At 41.3% G+C, this 16,749-nt stretch overlaps 1 protein-coding gene across 2 annotated transcripts; it reads left to right on the top strand.

Annotated features, from left to right (window-relative positions):
* Positions 1-261: 261 nt before the first annotated feature.
* On the top strand, positions 262-16,637 carry LOC309890536 (Golgi pH regulator). 2 transcript variants are annotated; one of them, XM_082784420.1, is made up of 14 exons: positions 262-425; positions 2,149-2,208; positions 3,060-3,163; positions 4,562-4,668; positions 5,552-5,653; positions 8,678-8,798; positions 9,084-9,164; positions 11,718-11,827; positions 13,065-13,153; positions 13,523-13,615; positions 13,955-14,050; positions 14,621-14,710; positions 15,380-15,445; positions 15,606-16,637. In XM_082784420.1, the coding sequence occupies exons 1-14, from the start codon at positions 384-386 to the stop codon at positions 15,810-15,812; spliced, it is 1,368 nt and encodes a 455-aa protein (XP_082640546.1). In that variant the 5' UTR covers positions 262-383; the 3' UTR covers positions 15,813-16,637. The 2 variants fall into 2 exon arrangements, with proteins under 2 accessions (XP_082640546.1, XP_082640547.1); XM_082784421.1 differs by lacking the exon at positions 262-425 and adding an exon at positions 674-694.
* Positions 16,638-16,749: the final 112 nt, after the last annotated feature.

Raw genomic sequence — 16,749 nt, 5'->3', positions numbered from 1 at the left:
CTGCTCCCCAGCTGGGGACGGGGCTGCATGGGCTCTGACCAGGGGCGCCATCTTTGGCGGGACTGCTTCCCCCGAGGAGAAATGTGAGGGACACGCATTTTTAAAGTTTTACTATTTTTATTTTTCTTTATTATAACCAACTTTATTCCGCTTGTTTTTATTATCTTTCTTTTTAACATCCCCATCATCAGTTTCGAGGAGGCTTTCAGCGCGGGGTGCCTGCCCGTGTCCCGAGGCACTCCCCACACCCTCTCCCCGGGCGGGGGGCGGCTTCTCGCCCTCGCCCCGCCCCTTCACCCTTCCCCGGGCCTGCGCGCTGCAGCCAGCGGCAGGAGCGCGGTGCCGGGAGCGGGGCGGCGGCCGGCGGCGGCGCGGGGTCCGCCATGAGCTTCCTCATCGACTCCGCCATCATGGTCACCTCCCAGGTAGCGGGGCGGGCGGAGGGGGGGCGCTGAGCCGGCCGGGCCGCGACGGGCCGGGCCGGCTGCGGAAGCGGCCGTTGGGACTCTGGGGGGGAGTGGGCGGGGCGCGAGGGCGCGCGTGCGCAGTGGTGGCCGCCGTCTCTTCGTCAGCCTGATACTGGTGTATAATGTCATACGTTAGCGTTGTTGCTCATCTCTTTGCTCTGTTTCGTTTATTTATTTATAAGTTTTCCTCTCCTTTCTCCTCCCCAGCTGTTAAATGTGGATCGTCTGTATGTGAATATGACCGTGTTACCATGCTTTGGCTTACAGGGGGCTCGTGCAATAAATTGCCTTTTCTCGTCATTTTCCTGTCAGCGCCTGCAGCCCTCTCCAACCAGCTGTGCTACCTGCTGTCAGTCTCCAGGCCTCAGTCCTAGCCCAGTTTTGCTCTCAGGGCAGTGAGCCTGGTGGTGCTCGCCCAGCCCTCCAGGAGTTCCTTGCTTGCAGATCACAGAATCAGCTAGGTTGGAAGAGACCTCCGAGATCACCTAGTCCAACCTCTGACCTAACGTTAACAAGTCCTTCACTAAACTGTATCACTAAGCTATACATCTGAAATCTACATCTACACTGTGTTCTGCTGTGCCACTGCTGGCATCCAGTTGCCTCTCATGCACGAGGAAATCACCTACATGCATCCCTAAATTTTTGTCTTTGAAAGTGCCCTGCCTTCACGGGGAGACAGCTCTGGCCTTTCCACGTGCTCTGTCCAAATGCTGTCTTACTGACATACAATGATTCTTCTCTTTGGTTTATTCAAAGATAACTTAAATACATCGTGAATTCTCTTTTGGATTGCGTTCTTCTAAATCGTTACACTTGTTTTCAGTCTTCTGAGGAATAGATGTGGTTACCCAAGGCCTGACAACATAGGCTCCTTTTTCTGGGTTAAGAAGGGTAATTAGTTTGGGCTGCATTGCATAATTTGTATTTATTTTAAGTTTGCAAAACTCTGCAAAATGGCTGGGATGTTAAGTCCATCTCGGGTGTGTTCTGAAACTTAACTAAGTCCTGGAGAGTGCTCTGAGATCCTTTGAAATGCAAAGCATTATTAGCTTGTCCTGCTTCAGCTAGCTTTTCTATGTGGCTTTCTACAACTCCAGATTAAAGTTTGAGCCATTCAGCACTGTCTTTTTCCTACCATAGAGATGCTTTTAACACCCTTTTCCCACATTCTGTCAGAGTATAGTCTGATTTAGTGTTAAGACCCCTCCAGAAAAATCAAATGCATGTGCCATGCTAAGGAAGTAGACTTTTTTTATAAGATTTGCATATCACTGCAAGATACATAATGTGGTCATTCAGGTGTTTGCTTTGCCTCCACTACTGTGTTTCCTGTAAAAACTATAAACTTTGCTTCTGTAGATTAGGAGTGTGAAACAAGAAACAGCAGTGCAAAGGTTCTGGCAGGCCAGGAACTGAGGTACTGAGAAGTTAGGAATACAGAGAAAAGCTGTCTTGGCTCAATCTTCTTTAAGATGATAGGCTTTTATACCTGCTACTGTTGAATATTTAAAATATTCTTCTCTACGTGGTACCATGGAAGGGTTAATCTTCTGTAGAGCTTGGGTGTGTTGGTTCAGCTCTGTTCCTTCCATTTCTTTAATCTACAGTCAGGAGTTGAGCAGCTTCATATTCTGCAAGTTGCCGGATATAAATGTCAAGTGCTTCACCTCTTTTGCAGGTGCTGTTCTTTGGATTTGGATGGCTATTCTTCATGCGCAAGCTCTTCAAAGATTATGAGGTAAGAAGGGGCCTTTCATTACAATTCTGTATCTTAAAATTACGCCCTGTTATTGCAATATCCTTAAAACTGCTTCTGGCCTTTTTCCTCTCTTTAAGCTCTCTTATCTTATTCCTAGTTGTCTTTACAGTTACTTTCTTTTTCATTTCCTCTGTGCTTGTATTTAAAAGGCTCCTGGTATCTAGGGAAATGTATTTTTTTCTGGGGCCACTGAGAGTTTCTATATTGGAAACTGTTAAATTAAAAAAAACAAGTGGAGGAAGACCTGGGGTAATAGAAGGTTTTCCCTTTTGCTTGAGTAAGCTTGCCTTACATAATTGTAGAATTTCTGAGTCAAAATCAAATTAAACTTTCACCTTGGTGGGATGTGTTTGTTATGGCTGAATTGTTGAGGATTGGTTGGGACAAAACTGTCTTATCCCTAGGGAGCTGTAAGAAAATATAGTCTAGACAAGAGGTGGCATAAGTACAAGCCACTTTCAACCCCCCGAAGTTTTTCTGATACATATCTTATTTTTAAATCTAAGGTAAAGAGCATGAAGCTCAATAGCAAGGGCCTATTGTTAGTCAAGTTGCCCTAGGGCATTACACTCTTGAAGTCCCTTCTGTGTAAGGCATCTCTGTTAAATATGATGATAGCTTCAATCAGTATAATACTGAGCATCTTCTGGGTTTGCCCTCTGGTTTCTAACAGGCTGTTGTTCTTCCATTTCGATAAAATGCGAGGTGCCTTGAAGCAAGAGTTGTGTGCAATTTTACCTCGTGACTAATTTTTTTTACCTCAGGGATATCAGGATGCCATTCTATGAAGGGAAATGCCTGAAATCTCTGGCTTATTTTCTTCATTGCAGGTGCGACAATATGTTGTGCAGGTGATCTTCTCTGTGACTTTTGCCTTCTCTTGTACTATGTTTGAGCTCATCATCTTTGAGATTTTGGGGGTGCTGAACAGCAGGTGAGTTTGGGAGCTGACTGAAGGACTAGCCTGCCTAGTGTTCAGCAGCAGCTTCATGGGTAGATGAGATTTTGGTTGCAGAAATTCTGTGAGAAAATTGTCAACAACTCAACAAAGATATTTGAACTGGATTTGTTTGTCAGAACATGAGACTAGAAGCCCTAAATTCCTGATTTTCCATGCAGCCACTTATTGGTGTGGACTAATAGCAAGGCTTTAATCTTTGGCTTTTTCCATTTGTGAAATGAAAGAACAGTTTCTTTCATGGGAGTGTTGTGAAACTTCAGATCATGCTGAAGAGCACATTTTAGATGTTAAGGACTGTAAAAACTGTAAGCACTTTTTTTTTGCACTGGTCAAAACAATAAGATGTGAAGTTAATTGTGGAGTGAAAACTGTGCTTATGTAGTACTACAGTCTTTGTGAATCAAAGGCACATCCTCCCTTGACAGAGGGGCTGGTAAAAACTGAGTACTTCAGAAATCACCAGGAGAGAGAAGGTAGAACAGTAACACGTAGAGGTTATCTGGGATTCCTGTTCATTGTCTCTCATCATACAAGGCTAAGAGAGCAATCAAAGGAGTTGAAAGGCACAAAGTTCAAAACTGATAAAAAGGTAATGGTAGTTTTGACTGCACGTTATTAATCTGTAGAGCTTGCAGTCAGAGAGATCACTGTGGAGAATGCTTTCATGAGCTTCAATAAAGGGTTGGAAATCAGTGTAGATGAAAATGTCTGCCTCTGAATTAGCTAGGGGAGAGGTGACATGGATCCTCTGATGTTCTTCTTCCCTGAGGAATGAACAGGGTATGGGTGTGTATTGGGAACTGGACATGTATTTTTCTGTGAAAACTAAGTGGAAAGTCAATTCAAACAAGATGAATATCTTCTTGATTTGGCTAATATCTTTTGGTCAGAGGAGTATTGATTGTGTGTGTGTGTGTGTTTTAAACTCTTGGCAATGTCTTGTATGTGAAAAAATGCACTTTGAAACATATCAAGTTGTGAACAGTAAGTATTTTTAATCTTTTCTATTTGAATTAGCCATTTTTGACTCGGCCATTCATTTCAAAATTAATTATTTCTTATACATCATTTTGACCTAATGTTCAACTAGGCAAGTAGTACACCAGATGAATCATGATGCAACCAGCATTAATCACTTCAGAAAATAGAGTATTTTTGAAAATAGCAGATTTTTCGGGGTAGTTGTTAGTTTTGAAATATGCATTCTTGAGCTGTGTATGGTGGAAAAAAAACAAAACCAACAGAATATGCTACATGCTAGGCCAATATTATCCAACGTACGATTTAGTTGCAAGAATTTCATTGAGATGTGATTCTTTGAGAAATTTTCTGTGTTATAGCGTGCTGATCTGTATTTTGGCTTTGTTTTAGCTCTCGATATTTTCACTGGAAGCTGAACCTGTGTGTCATTTTGCTCATCCTAGTCTTCATGGTACCCTTCTACATCGGTTACTTTGTTGTGAGCAATATCAGATTATGTGAGTACTTGGTTTACACAATGGGGCTGCTAATTTGAGACTATGCATACAAGTGAGATTTTTTTTTTTTTGAGAGAGGTGTCACTATTCCTGTATTTCTATTCTTCCCCTAACTTTTTCCTAGCTAGTTAACTTCTGCGTGGAACTTAGTGCCTGAGCATTAACTATTTATTGAATAGTTAGGGGATACTTTACCTGACCCCAACACATGTAGCTTTTCTTTCTGGGTTTTGACAAAGATTGGTGCTTGGGAGTAATGTTACTGGAATTTGTTCCTTTACAATTTTAAGCTTGCAGCCAAGCCTGGGAGACGTTGGCAAGCCTGTGTTCTGTTAAGGGGTGAAAGAAATAAGGCAGGAAAGCTCAATACATGCCCTTTTTTTTTTTTTTTTTTTTTTTTTTTTTTTTTTTTTTTTTTGCATGTGTACTACTGTCTGGTTGAGGCCTCTTCCATGTGCTAATGCACATTTAACCTTAAGCTATTGATACTCATCACACTCAGGTATATAGGTTGGGAGTATTAAATATGTAGTTTTGGCATTATAATGAAGTTTCCAAGTTTCACGTTCAGCGTCTCACAAGAAAGATGCAGCCAAGTGGTTCCCTGTTCACAGCACAGGCATCTTTGTGCATCCTTAGGGAAAAGCCAAAGTGGTGTGTCACTGTGTTAGCTCTTACAAAAGGTGGTGGTGTCTCGAGCAGGAGTTTGGCAGGAAGTGAAGGGGTGCATACTGCTAGCTCTGGGTTTGTCTGGTGGCACCTGTTTTGGCTACCTGTGTTCAAAGCAGGCTTTGGACCAATGTTTAGTGATTTTGCAAGCTTGAAAAAGCCTTAAAGGATGAACTTCTTTAAAGCGCTGTTTTTGTTTTTTCCTTTCCATTAGTGCACAGACAGAAACTACTTTTTGCATGTGTTCTATGGTTGACATTCATGTATTTCTTCTGGAAGCTGGGGGATCCATTTCCCATCCTCAGCCCAAAACACGGTGAGTTGCATATCCTTGTTCATCCCTTTCCTCCTGAAAATAGTCTTTGCTAATCTGACCTTTATCTTGGAGCTTTAATCAGTCTTAGAGCTTTAATTTAGCTCTACATTTGGGACTGTAGAAAGTAGTTCTTGCAACTCGGTCTGATTTGAAACATGGAATCTGAATGTTGTCAGACAGAAGTAGTTGGATATACCTGAATTATTTGCATAAGTTTTCTCCCAGTACCACAGAAAAACTTTAGGGAAGTGAATGAGTCCTAACAGCCTAAGGTCTGCAGGAACACTGTACTTCTTGAGGAGTTTCCTTCATCTCCACAAAACGTATGACGTTTTGTGGTTACAAGTTGATCGCAGTTTTTCTTCACTTGTTATTTTTCTTGTGGAGACTAATGTACTCTAAAAATAGAATTGACAAGCAATCCTTCATCTGAGTGTTGTCAGTCTGATTATCTTTTTTTCTTTGTGACTGAAATCAGATCAATTTAACATAGGTGGCTGACAGGCCAGTTGATGAAACATGGCAGAGTTCCAAACAGCAGAGCTATTTAGACTGTAGCTAGCAACGTGTCTGGCAGGGCATATTAGCTTTGGTACAGCTTCGTACACCACCTGAGTCCACAGACAGCACAGTTGCATGGTACTAGAATGTGAGTTGATAAGTCCTGCTGGATACCGGAGCTATTTATATGCAGAATTAGCTTAGGTATCTCTGCATTGCACTCATGGAACCAAGAATATTTATAGTGTGAAGATACTGCGTGGACCTGGAATAGTTGGGGTCCCGACAGATCTTTTCAGCATGTGCATAACTGAGGCTTTCTACAGTCTTGTAAGGGACACCTGGGTGTGCTTTAGACCTAGAAAGGACTAGTTGTTACCTGGATTTCCTGTGTAACTTATCCTGCCATTATCCCCAGTGCCAGAGAATTGTTTCTGTGTTTTTCTCAACAGGAAAGATTCAGGCAGTTTCACTTAAATTGGTTAACGTGTCTGTCAGCATAGATATCCATCAGCTTAATCTCTCTATTCTTTGTGAGGCTACTTTATTTCGTGCTCATTTATAAGGTTAAAAATCGAAGGATACCAATTGCTATAGAGTCTGCTCACCCTTTCCTCTGTGATCCTGAAAGTTACCTAAGAGAAAGTGTGTATCTGTGTTTTATAATTGTGTCATTTGCCAGTGAAGTACAGTAGCTTGTAAATAGCACAGATCACTCTGCACAGTGTTCCGTTGCCAAGAAAAAAGTGTATCCACTTCAACTGCAGAAGGAGCTTGACTTGGCAGAACATAATAACCCAATGGGAGTTTAGCTATAGGGTTTAGGTAATCCCAATTCAGACTGCTGAAAAGGTTCTGTGGAATTGAGTAACGACTGCAGATTTCCATAACTGGTAGTGTTTCTCTTGTTTCTGTTTTTTATCTTCTGCTTTACAAGATAGTACCTCCACTTAACAGCTACACAGTGCCTTATCCTGCCAGGTGTAGACAGAAGTTAGGAGGAAAGGATACTGAACTTTTTGTCCTGCAATACTGCTGGGGTGCTGATGTACTGACAAGGCAATGGCAGGGCTTTGTCCTGATTCAGATGTGTAGGATCCTGTTGTGGAAGCCCTTTAAAGTACATGCACTGGCTTCCTTAGTTGGAGTTGCTTTACCTGGGGATGGTGTTGGCACTGTGCTGCAGCTGGTAAATGCACTGGGCACCAGGGCTCTGTGTCAGGAGCCCTCGATGATGTAGTATGACTATATGCAGTTTGTGTAGTAGGACTTTGTAGACTTGAGTTTGGGAGCTCAGTGTAGAGAGAAGGTTATTCCTTACTTGGATTACGTACTGGTGTGAGACCCTTATCTTCATCTGAGGTTATAAAGCATGTGTTTTATGTGACCTGATCACAAGGGCAGGGATGCTGTGAGTGTTATGGGGGAGCATTGCTTTAGCTGGTGGAATGTCGTATCATTTTGAAGGCACCTCTGTTTTAACTGCTGCTATCTGACAGTGTGTGGGGCAAAAGGCCAGTATGTTGTAGCACATTCTGTAGCTGGTGTAAATCTCTGTGCAGCTGCACATGACTGGGTGTCTCAGTCTCCCTTTGTCAAGTCCTTTTGCTGTGTTTTCATCATTTATTCCTCTTCTCTGAAGCATGAAGTGCGGCTTGGCGCTTGGCCATCTCAGCTTTGCAACCATGTAAGCTCCAAATGTGCTGTGTGTAGCAGCTACTCTATAAGGAACTCTCTAAATAGTGAGTGATGCTTAATAGCACATGGCACTGTGTCCTGAGAAGATGAGTGGAGCTCTGTGTAGGCTGGGAAGAATAAAAGTGATCTCAGTGCTTGCTGCTGGTTGCAGCACAGGGTTGGCCTTCATGCTGTTTAGTGAATATATGTTTAAAAGTTCATCTTGTGCTCAGATAGAATGCCTGCTTTGTGGTCACCTCTACTGACTTAAAAGCACGAGTTGCAGCAGATACGGGGAGGATGTCTGATGGTTGGTAGGATAAGGCTTCCTCGCTATGGTCCAGAGAGGTTTTTTTGGGCCAATTTGCCAGGAGCAACTCGTTTAGTAATTCTAATCCTGTTTTTTGCAGAAGTGGCTTTGCCGAAGATGCCTGCTTCATAGTGTCTGGCAGATAATCTGTCTTCCCACCTCAGCAAAGTCCAATCACTAGTGTTTTAATAATTTAGGACCACAGCATCGACCAGTAGTCCCCCTCAGATCACTCTGAAGCTTCCTCATAGCCTGAGTTTCCCATCCCTGTTTTTAAGCATGGTAGAAAGTCTCCATCAGAAAATGTCACCTCTTTGTTTTCGTACTCTGTGTCTATGCTTCATATTACCTCTGGTCATTGCAGCGTGAAGGTAGCTGGTTTCATTAGACAGCTCTGTATGTGTATTGTTTCATGAAGGCACCAACTTGGGGATTAGATGATCTTTCAAGGTCCCTTCCAATCCCTAACATTGTGTAACTGCGGAGCAGAATGAAGAGAGCAACTGGTTATTGATGCTGTGTTTCTCATCTCGCAGGAATTCTGTCTATAGAACAGCTCATCAGCCGCGTGGGTGTGATTGGGGTGACACTCATGGCTTTGCTGTCAGGATTTGGTGCTGTCAACTGTCCATACACTTACATGTCCTACTTTCTCAGGTAATTGCAGCCTTGTGAAATACTTTGTCCACCTTTTGAGATTATTCTGCTTTTCCTGGTGGATTGACTGAAGTGTTTTGTTTTGTTGCCATTTTCCCATCCTTTAGGCTTTTGTGACAACTTTTTGTTTTCTATGCTCTAAGTATGCTGACTCTAGCTATTGCCATTTTCCATCAATGGAGTGTGTTCTATTCATACAAGTTTCTCTCTTCCTTGTTCCATAAGCATATTTGTGTTTCCCCTGGAATGGGATAGCAGGCCTAACTGGGTGTCTCCATTTTGCAGGAATGTGACAGATGCAGATATTCTCGCTTTGGAGCGACGACTCCTTCAGACTATGGATATGATTGTTAGCAAGAAAAAAAGGTGAGAAGTCAGCAGTAGCATGAGACGATTTATTTCAAGAGTTTGCAGTCAGCATGGTGTAAGATAGTCTTCAAATTACCGAAACTTTTAGTCTTCTCAGGGCTAGATGTTCCAGTAAATCAGGTGGCTGAGTGAGGTGGGAGCTGTACGGTTTATTTTTGCATAAGCAACTTTGGTTTCTTCCTAGTCCTGTGCTCTAATATCACCCTTTCTTACCACAGTGGCACAGATTAGGCTTCCCAGACAAGTTCTCTCTGATGGCAACTTGACTAGTCTAAGACATGTACTTTTCTCTCCTGATGAATAAATAACCCTTAATCCACCACAGTCGGTCTCTCTTACTGGCAGTTTTGGTACAGCAATTAGTTCACACATATTGAAGTTTCTGGGTCAAAGCTGAAGCACACTAGTGAGCTGGCGTGGACACAGCTATATAAACCTTGCCATTTGAAAAAATATTAGTTAAGTTCAGTGGATTCGCAAAACGTTGCTAATGTGAATGTAGTGTAGTGTACAGGCATCCTGCCAGAACTCTGCTGTTGTTGATCTAGCTTATTCCCTGCACCCCAAGTGAAAAAACTACTTTCAGAAAACAATGTACTTGCATTTACACTAAAAGAATTTTTGTGTGCTGTTACAAATGGCATATTTCATGCCTTACCAGTTGTACAGAATAAATAAAATTATCCATGTCTCTTCGAAGGTCTGTGTGTCTGACATTGAATTCTCATGACAACCCCCAAATCTTTACTTTTGGTGCACTCATGTTTTAATGGAACCTTTTAATGTATTACAAGGTAGCATAACCTTGCTGAATTAGTCACCAGCATGCATATGTGCTGATCAGTATTAGCATATGAAAGTGTAGTCAAAGCATATCTTCTTTCTTCCCTTTTGGAAATGTTAAGTGGTGAACAAATGTTAACTCAGTATGTGTGGTGATGTGTGAGACAGTAAGTAGAGAGAGAATTTATTTAAATGGAGAGGTTTAATTGATTGATATAATTGACTGGGAGCATAACAACATACTGGCACTGGAGCTGAAAGATTTCTGGGTAGTGCTGCTTCCAACTGCTCTTTTGTACAGCATTTTTTGGACCTCTGATCTGGGGGAGGGTCACGTTGGGTTAAAAGTAAGGATTTCTGGGACTAGCATTTTCTGGAGATAGTTGTTGAAAGTTGTTTTCACTAATTCGTTTTGCGCAGGAATTATTGTTCTGTCCTTCCTGAGTGTACTCAGTTGAAGCATTATAGAAACTTGCCTTTAACCTTGGAGGTTCTTTATGCTCATCCTTGCAGACTTTGCATAACTAAGTCTCAAGTTCAGAATGCCTAAGTTATGTGACACCGTTGCTTTATGTTACCTCATATCAAAGTCAAATCAGAGCACCTGAAATGGATATATCGCATGTATCATACTTCACCTTGACATAGATGCAGTTCTGCTGCAATGCTGTTTTTCATTTGGGATGGAAAGGGGGAACCACGTACTGGACAGATAACAAGGATTAAAAATGCAATTATTGCTTATATTTTGCAGCTACTGTGAGGAATTAGATTGTTTTAGATCTCTGTTATTTGCAGTCTATGGGCATATGTGCTGTGAGGAGTGCCCCATGGGTGTTTCTTCTGTGTGTGAAGAAGTGATTTATTATTATTTTTTTATTACACTGCTTATCAACAACCTTGTAGAGGGCTCAGTGCCAAATTTAGTGATGCTGGCTGCAGCTACAAAGAAGGGACTGAACACTGTCAAACTGGATTGCCTTGACAATCCTATGAACAGTTTTCAGTTGAGGAGTAGATGGATAGCTGGCTTACAAATCTCAGTAGAGAGAAATGTAAGTGAACAAGGCCAGAAGCCAACAGTGCTTTTAGGAATTATGCTGCAGTACACATGAGAGTGTGAGGGACAATATGCAGCTGCTGCTGTAGTATTGGATGAGTTTTAGAAGTCATGTTCAGTTCACTGTGAGCGTCCAGTGGTTCAGTCCAATAATGGATTTATGTGTTTCTGCTTCATAAGAGCTTGTCATGCAGCCTAGTAGTGAGTGACAGCATATCAGAGAGTGCTGCTGCAAACCACCCAGTGCTCACGCTTCTCTGGAGGAGGAAGAACATGATAGAGGTGTCCAAGGGGAGAGAGGGGCATGAGAATTTTTTCAGTTCCTAAATTTGAGTTAGCACAGTCATGTGTTTGAAGAAAGTGACTAATCACGTGACTGAGAAAGCCATTTGAATATTTACTTTTAATTGGATGTAAATCCCTTCAAGCGTTGAAGCAGAATTCTGAATAGAAGTCTTAGGAAGTGTCTCATTGAATCTTGCTTGATTAGATCTGGGCTCTATTCCAGAGCTAATCAAGATAATGTTATGAAGCAAGATTGGTGCTTAGGGAAATAAAAAGGCGGCATCTGTTTGCAGTGAATTTAGTTTAACAGTGTCTTCTGAGGAACTGTTTTTTTTTTTTGGTTGTTGATGTTTTTGTTGTTGTTTTTTTCTTTTCTATAAAAAGACTTTAGGAATAAAGTCTTGTGTTTTCTGTTCTTGCAGGATAGCAGTGGCTCACAGGACAATGTTCCAGAGAGGAGAAGTGCACAACAAACCCACTGGCTTCTGGGGAATGATAAAAAGTGTTACAACATCTGTTGCAGGCAGTGAAAGTATCCTTCATCTGCATGCTGGCACCTGCCCTGGGAGGCGGCTCCAAGTCTTCATTTCTTTTGAAAGGAAGAGCCGTAGATAGGCGGGTTATGAAGCACTTGTGTTTCCACACATTCTAAGGTCAGAGTGAAAGTCTTCATGGCTTCTGGGAAGTTTGCTCTCTAGCACTGTATCGTCTCACCTTTTGCCCAGGGATTGAACACACAGTTTTACAGAGACACTTGGGAGTTCTATGCTGCTGCCCGACCATATAAATGTGCTGTTACATTACCAGAGTCGAGGCGTACAGCAGGTTGCAGGACATATGTACACACTTGCTGTGTCACATTGCAGATGTCTACCCTGTCACAACACTGGAGTGGGAGGAAGTTTTCTGTTCTGATGTATCCTTGGCTCACGCAACTTACCTGCTTGCATATTTTTTTCATAACTTGAAATACAGTCTTCCAGGGTGGAGAATTAGTGGCATAGATGGGCAAAACAACAGCACCGTCTGAGGTGCAGAAATAATTTACCCAGCCCATAGTTGGCTTTTTGGCTGTGTTGGCAAGCCATGAGCAGTTTCACAAAAAGGTGGATAAGAGCAGGTGAACAGACATTGTTCTGCCCATGTGAAAGGGGTAGAAGGAATTCAAGAGCAATTACAAGGCTCTGTATTTCTCTAACTTGCTATTGCCTACCAAGAATTTTTTCCAGACCATTTCAAGTGCACAGTTTGTATATTTAAGGCCAAGGAGTCCTCTTCCTTTCCTTTTCCACTGGCTGTTAAAATCAAAATTTTGCTATTTTACTAGACTTTTCATGATAGTCACTAATTTCCTGGGGCAGTTAGGCAGTGGCAGTGGTTTTGGTTTTGAAGATGATGGGAGAGTGACATATAATGTACTCTGATGACAAGGGATACTGATCACTTTGGAGCAGTGGTCTTAGAGAGCTCTGGTTCTGCACCATGTTCCCTAGGCAGAGGAATAAAGAGCTTGTTGTTTAACTGCCTAAATGCTGTCTGTTACTTGCCTTCTTAAAATAGAGTACTGTGCAAGATAGGTATCCTTGAGATTTCTTTGGGTGCATTAGGACCCTTGGTGCAAGGAGCACTAAGACTGAATCAGAAAACTGATCTGGATCATAAAAGTAGTCAGACTATTAGACGTGGCTTATGGGGTGAAGGCAGGGAATGTTTTCTTTTTAATTAAGAATTTCTGATGTATGCTAGCCTTGACTATGCTGGTTTGCCAGATCTGTCCCTTATCCAGCAAGAAGTGGATGCCCTAGAAGAGCTGAGTCGGCAGCTTTTTCTGGAAACTGCTGACCTGCATGCAACAAAGGTACAAACCAAAGTAACTGCCCAGATGGGCGCTGGGGGCCAGAGTGGCTTGAAAGAGAATGTATGTTACAGGAAATCGTAAGCTGTTTAGTAGGTGAATGTTGAAATACTGTGATACGGTGGAGTGAGAATCTGTTTGTTTAGTTTCGGGTCTTGATGACAGTTTATTTCCAGTTTAGATATACGTTAGAGCATGCCCCTTGTTCCTAAAGTCATTCAGAAACCTCTGAATTTAGAGGTGTAGAAGGATAAAGGTGTAGTTGCCACTGTTGGTGCACCATTAAAATGTATGGTGTTGTGTTGTGGGTGATCATGGTAATGATATTTTTCTTTGTGCTCTGTTTCCCCCTCCTCCCTTTTGTATCTCCAGGAGAGAATAGAGTACTCCAAAACTTTCCAGGGAAAATATTTTAATTTTCTGGGTTACTTTTTCTCCATCTACTGTGTCTGGAAAATCTTCATGGTATGTAAATTATTTACCGTGATTTATATGGATGTATGCAAGTGTCATACCCTGCATAGATTACGCTATATGTGCACTGCATTAAGTAAGGTTCTAGTCTACTTAAAACCTTGCTTCTGGAAATTCTGAATGAAAATAACACATTTTTTTAAATAAAGCTCTGCATCTGTCTTTTTGGAGAACCTTAGGCAAGTATTTCTTAGGTGTGTGTAGTTTTGCACCTTTTTAGAGTACCCAGCTGCTCCTCCCCTCAGTCATGCAAAGCAAGAGTCTCACAGGTAGCAGCGAGGTGCACTTTTTATGTACGTGTTTGAATGTAAATCCATCTCTGTCTTGCAGGCAACTATCAATATCGTCTTTGACCGTGTGGGGAAGACAGATCCAGTCACAAGAGGAATTGAGATCACTGTAAATTATTTGGGAATCCAGTTTGATGTGAGAATTTATTAATCCTTACGCTCCTTTCAGTAATTCCTACCTTAAGTAAATAAAATCATACTGCCAATAACGTAGGAGTGATAGAGCCCTGAGAATGCATCTTTGGCTTCCAACTTATGGAAAAGGAAAGGAAAATGCACCATGAACTTTGTTTTTAAACTGATATTATGCTGGGAGGGTGATGTGGTCTTGCCAGAGAGGCAGTGATGTGCGTGCTTGTTTTGGGCAAATAGAAACATGCTAGTTGCCCTGCTTAGATGAATATATTTATCTGCAGAGTAATTACATTTGCCTGTACATGTAGACGTTCCGTAATCTGCACTTTTAAAATCTATCCCTATAAGTACAGGGTTCTTTGTGATTTGTGTAAGTTATATCTATATTTCTTGTGTGTTAAAAGTAATCGATTGCTATTATAATTTTGAAAATGTCTGTTATGTAAACTTGTCTGCAATGGATATCAGTGCAATTAGAAAACAAAGAGATCCTGAAGAATTGGCAGCTATACAATGTGGTGTAAATGGGGTTAGTGTTAGAGACTTAACTGTATTTCTCTTGTTGATACAGGTGAAATTCTGGTCTCAACACATTTCCTTTATTCTCGTTGGAATAATCATTGTCACCTCTATCAGAGGCTTGTTAATTACACTTACAAAGGTAGGTTTGGCCAGGACCATCTTATGTGTTTTTTGGTGAGGAAAACTGTTATCAGGTCTTTAACTTTAGACAGAGCATATACTGTGTAAACGTTCAGTACACACTTATGTTTTTAATATCTGAATGTAAATCCATGCAGAGGGAGGCAAAACATCTTTTGCACTGTATTTCCCCAGTCAGTTTTTATTGTTATTCTCAGGAAGAAATGTAGATGTTCAATGTGATGTTAAATGTAAGCATGGGTTCAAAATGATGCTATAGCCAAGGTTTATTAGTAAAGTTGCTGAGATTGTGATTAAAAGGATTTAGATGGCCTAATTTGAATTGCTAGTTCTTTTTATCAAACTGGGAAGGCATTAACTTGAGACATGTGACTTATCATGATGACCTGACTTTTGATGCCTAAGCTTAAATATGAATGTATCTTTTTATGACTTCTATTATGTGGTGCCTGCCACTGGCTTAGGAGATTCATGTTTAAGAATGCAGGTTTCTGAAAGTAGGTACAGGCACTTCTCCAAAAAACATGCCTATGTTTTTTTTTTTTTGTTGTTGTTGTTTTTGTTTTGTTTTGTTTTTTTAAATCTACTGAATGGCATGCTGCTTTCATGATATCGTAAGGAATCATTGTTGAATTACTTATTTCCAGTACTTTCTTTTTTTTTCTAGTTCTTCTATGCCATTTCCAGCAGCAAGTCCTCCAATGTTATTGTACTGCTTTTAGCACAGATCATGGTGAGTATGCAGAACCATACATATAACACCTGTATACTTTTATGTGTATGTACACATTTGTGTGCATATATATGGAGATAATAGTCTTTATGTGCTGACCCATCTTAACCACATAGCCAGTTGTGAAACAATTGCTAGTTTATCTTTTTTTAATTTACAGGGTATGTATTTTGTATCATCAGTGCTCCTGATTCGGATGAGTATGCCTCTGGAGTATCGCACTATTATAACAGAAGTCCTGGGAGAGCTCCAGTTCAACTTCTATCATCGTTGGTTTGATGTGATATTCCTAGTTAGTGCACTATCCAGTATCCTCTTTCTCTACTTAGCACACAAACAAGCTCCAGAAAAGCATATGGCCCTCTGAGTAAGGACTGCAGTCACTCACTGCTCTTTTGTCCTTTCTGCTGGACTGCTGCAACTCCTGTGGACTGCAAAACTTGAAGAGAGCCATGACTGTTCTGTACATTCCAGCAGTGTAACTGGCTCTTTGAACTTCCACAGGTCTTCAATCAAGCCCTGTGGCTCATTTTGTTTAGGTGCCACAGCCTGAAGGAAAGGGAACGCACAACTGAATGTGAGATAATTCATTGCCGAGGAATAAAGGGAATCCATAGTACACCAGTATCTAGGGGGATCAGAAATTACATAATAGGCTGTCTGATATAAGACCTCTTGGTTTTAGAACATCTTCATAGAAGGCATCAAGGAAATGTGATTTTTCTTTTTGAAAAGCAACTCATAATTGGGATTCAGAGGATGATAATTCCTGAACTGGTTGTGGGTGTCTGTGGAATTAAATAAGCTTTTTTAATATCTCATGCAAGCATCAGAGTTGTTTTTTGTCAGCATGAAATATTTATTTGGAAGTGAGCTAGAAAGTGGCTGGGGTTTACTGCCTAGCAGAAGTGAAATGGAGAGAAGTTGAAGGAACATCTGTATATCGTTAGTACTTGCTGTTATCAGCTGGAGCTTAGCTGTCTGTTGCTGAATCTCAACTTAGTTTCCCCTGCCTGTATAAATGGAACAGAGGCTTTGGATTCCTGTTGACTCCTGCTTGAGTTCAGCTTGAAGTCAAAGATCACAGCTATGCCTTGTTTACCTTCTCTGTTATAAATGTGTTTACCTTATATGTTGTAAGTTTGGTATTCCCTACTACCTGCCTATTCTTATACAGTAGCCTGTTTCCCCTTCTTGATGTTATTCAAGGCATAAAAGTAAATTTTATTCATGTGACTTGAACTTGCAGCTTCCCATAGACACTCTCACAGACATTGTTATAAAATTCTTCTGGAACACAGCTC

The sequence above is a fragment of the Aythya marila genome (genome assembly GCF_965140915.1).
Source record: "Aythya marila genome assembly, chromosome: 1".
Classification (NCBI taxonomy): Eukaryota; Metazoa; Chordata; class Aves; order Anseriformes; family Anatidae; genus Aythya; species Aythya marila.
The sequence above is the reverse complement of the archived record's forward strand: the minus strand, read 5'-3'. Positions and strand labels throughout refer to the sequence as shown.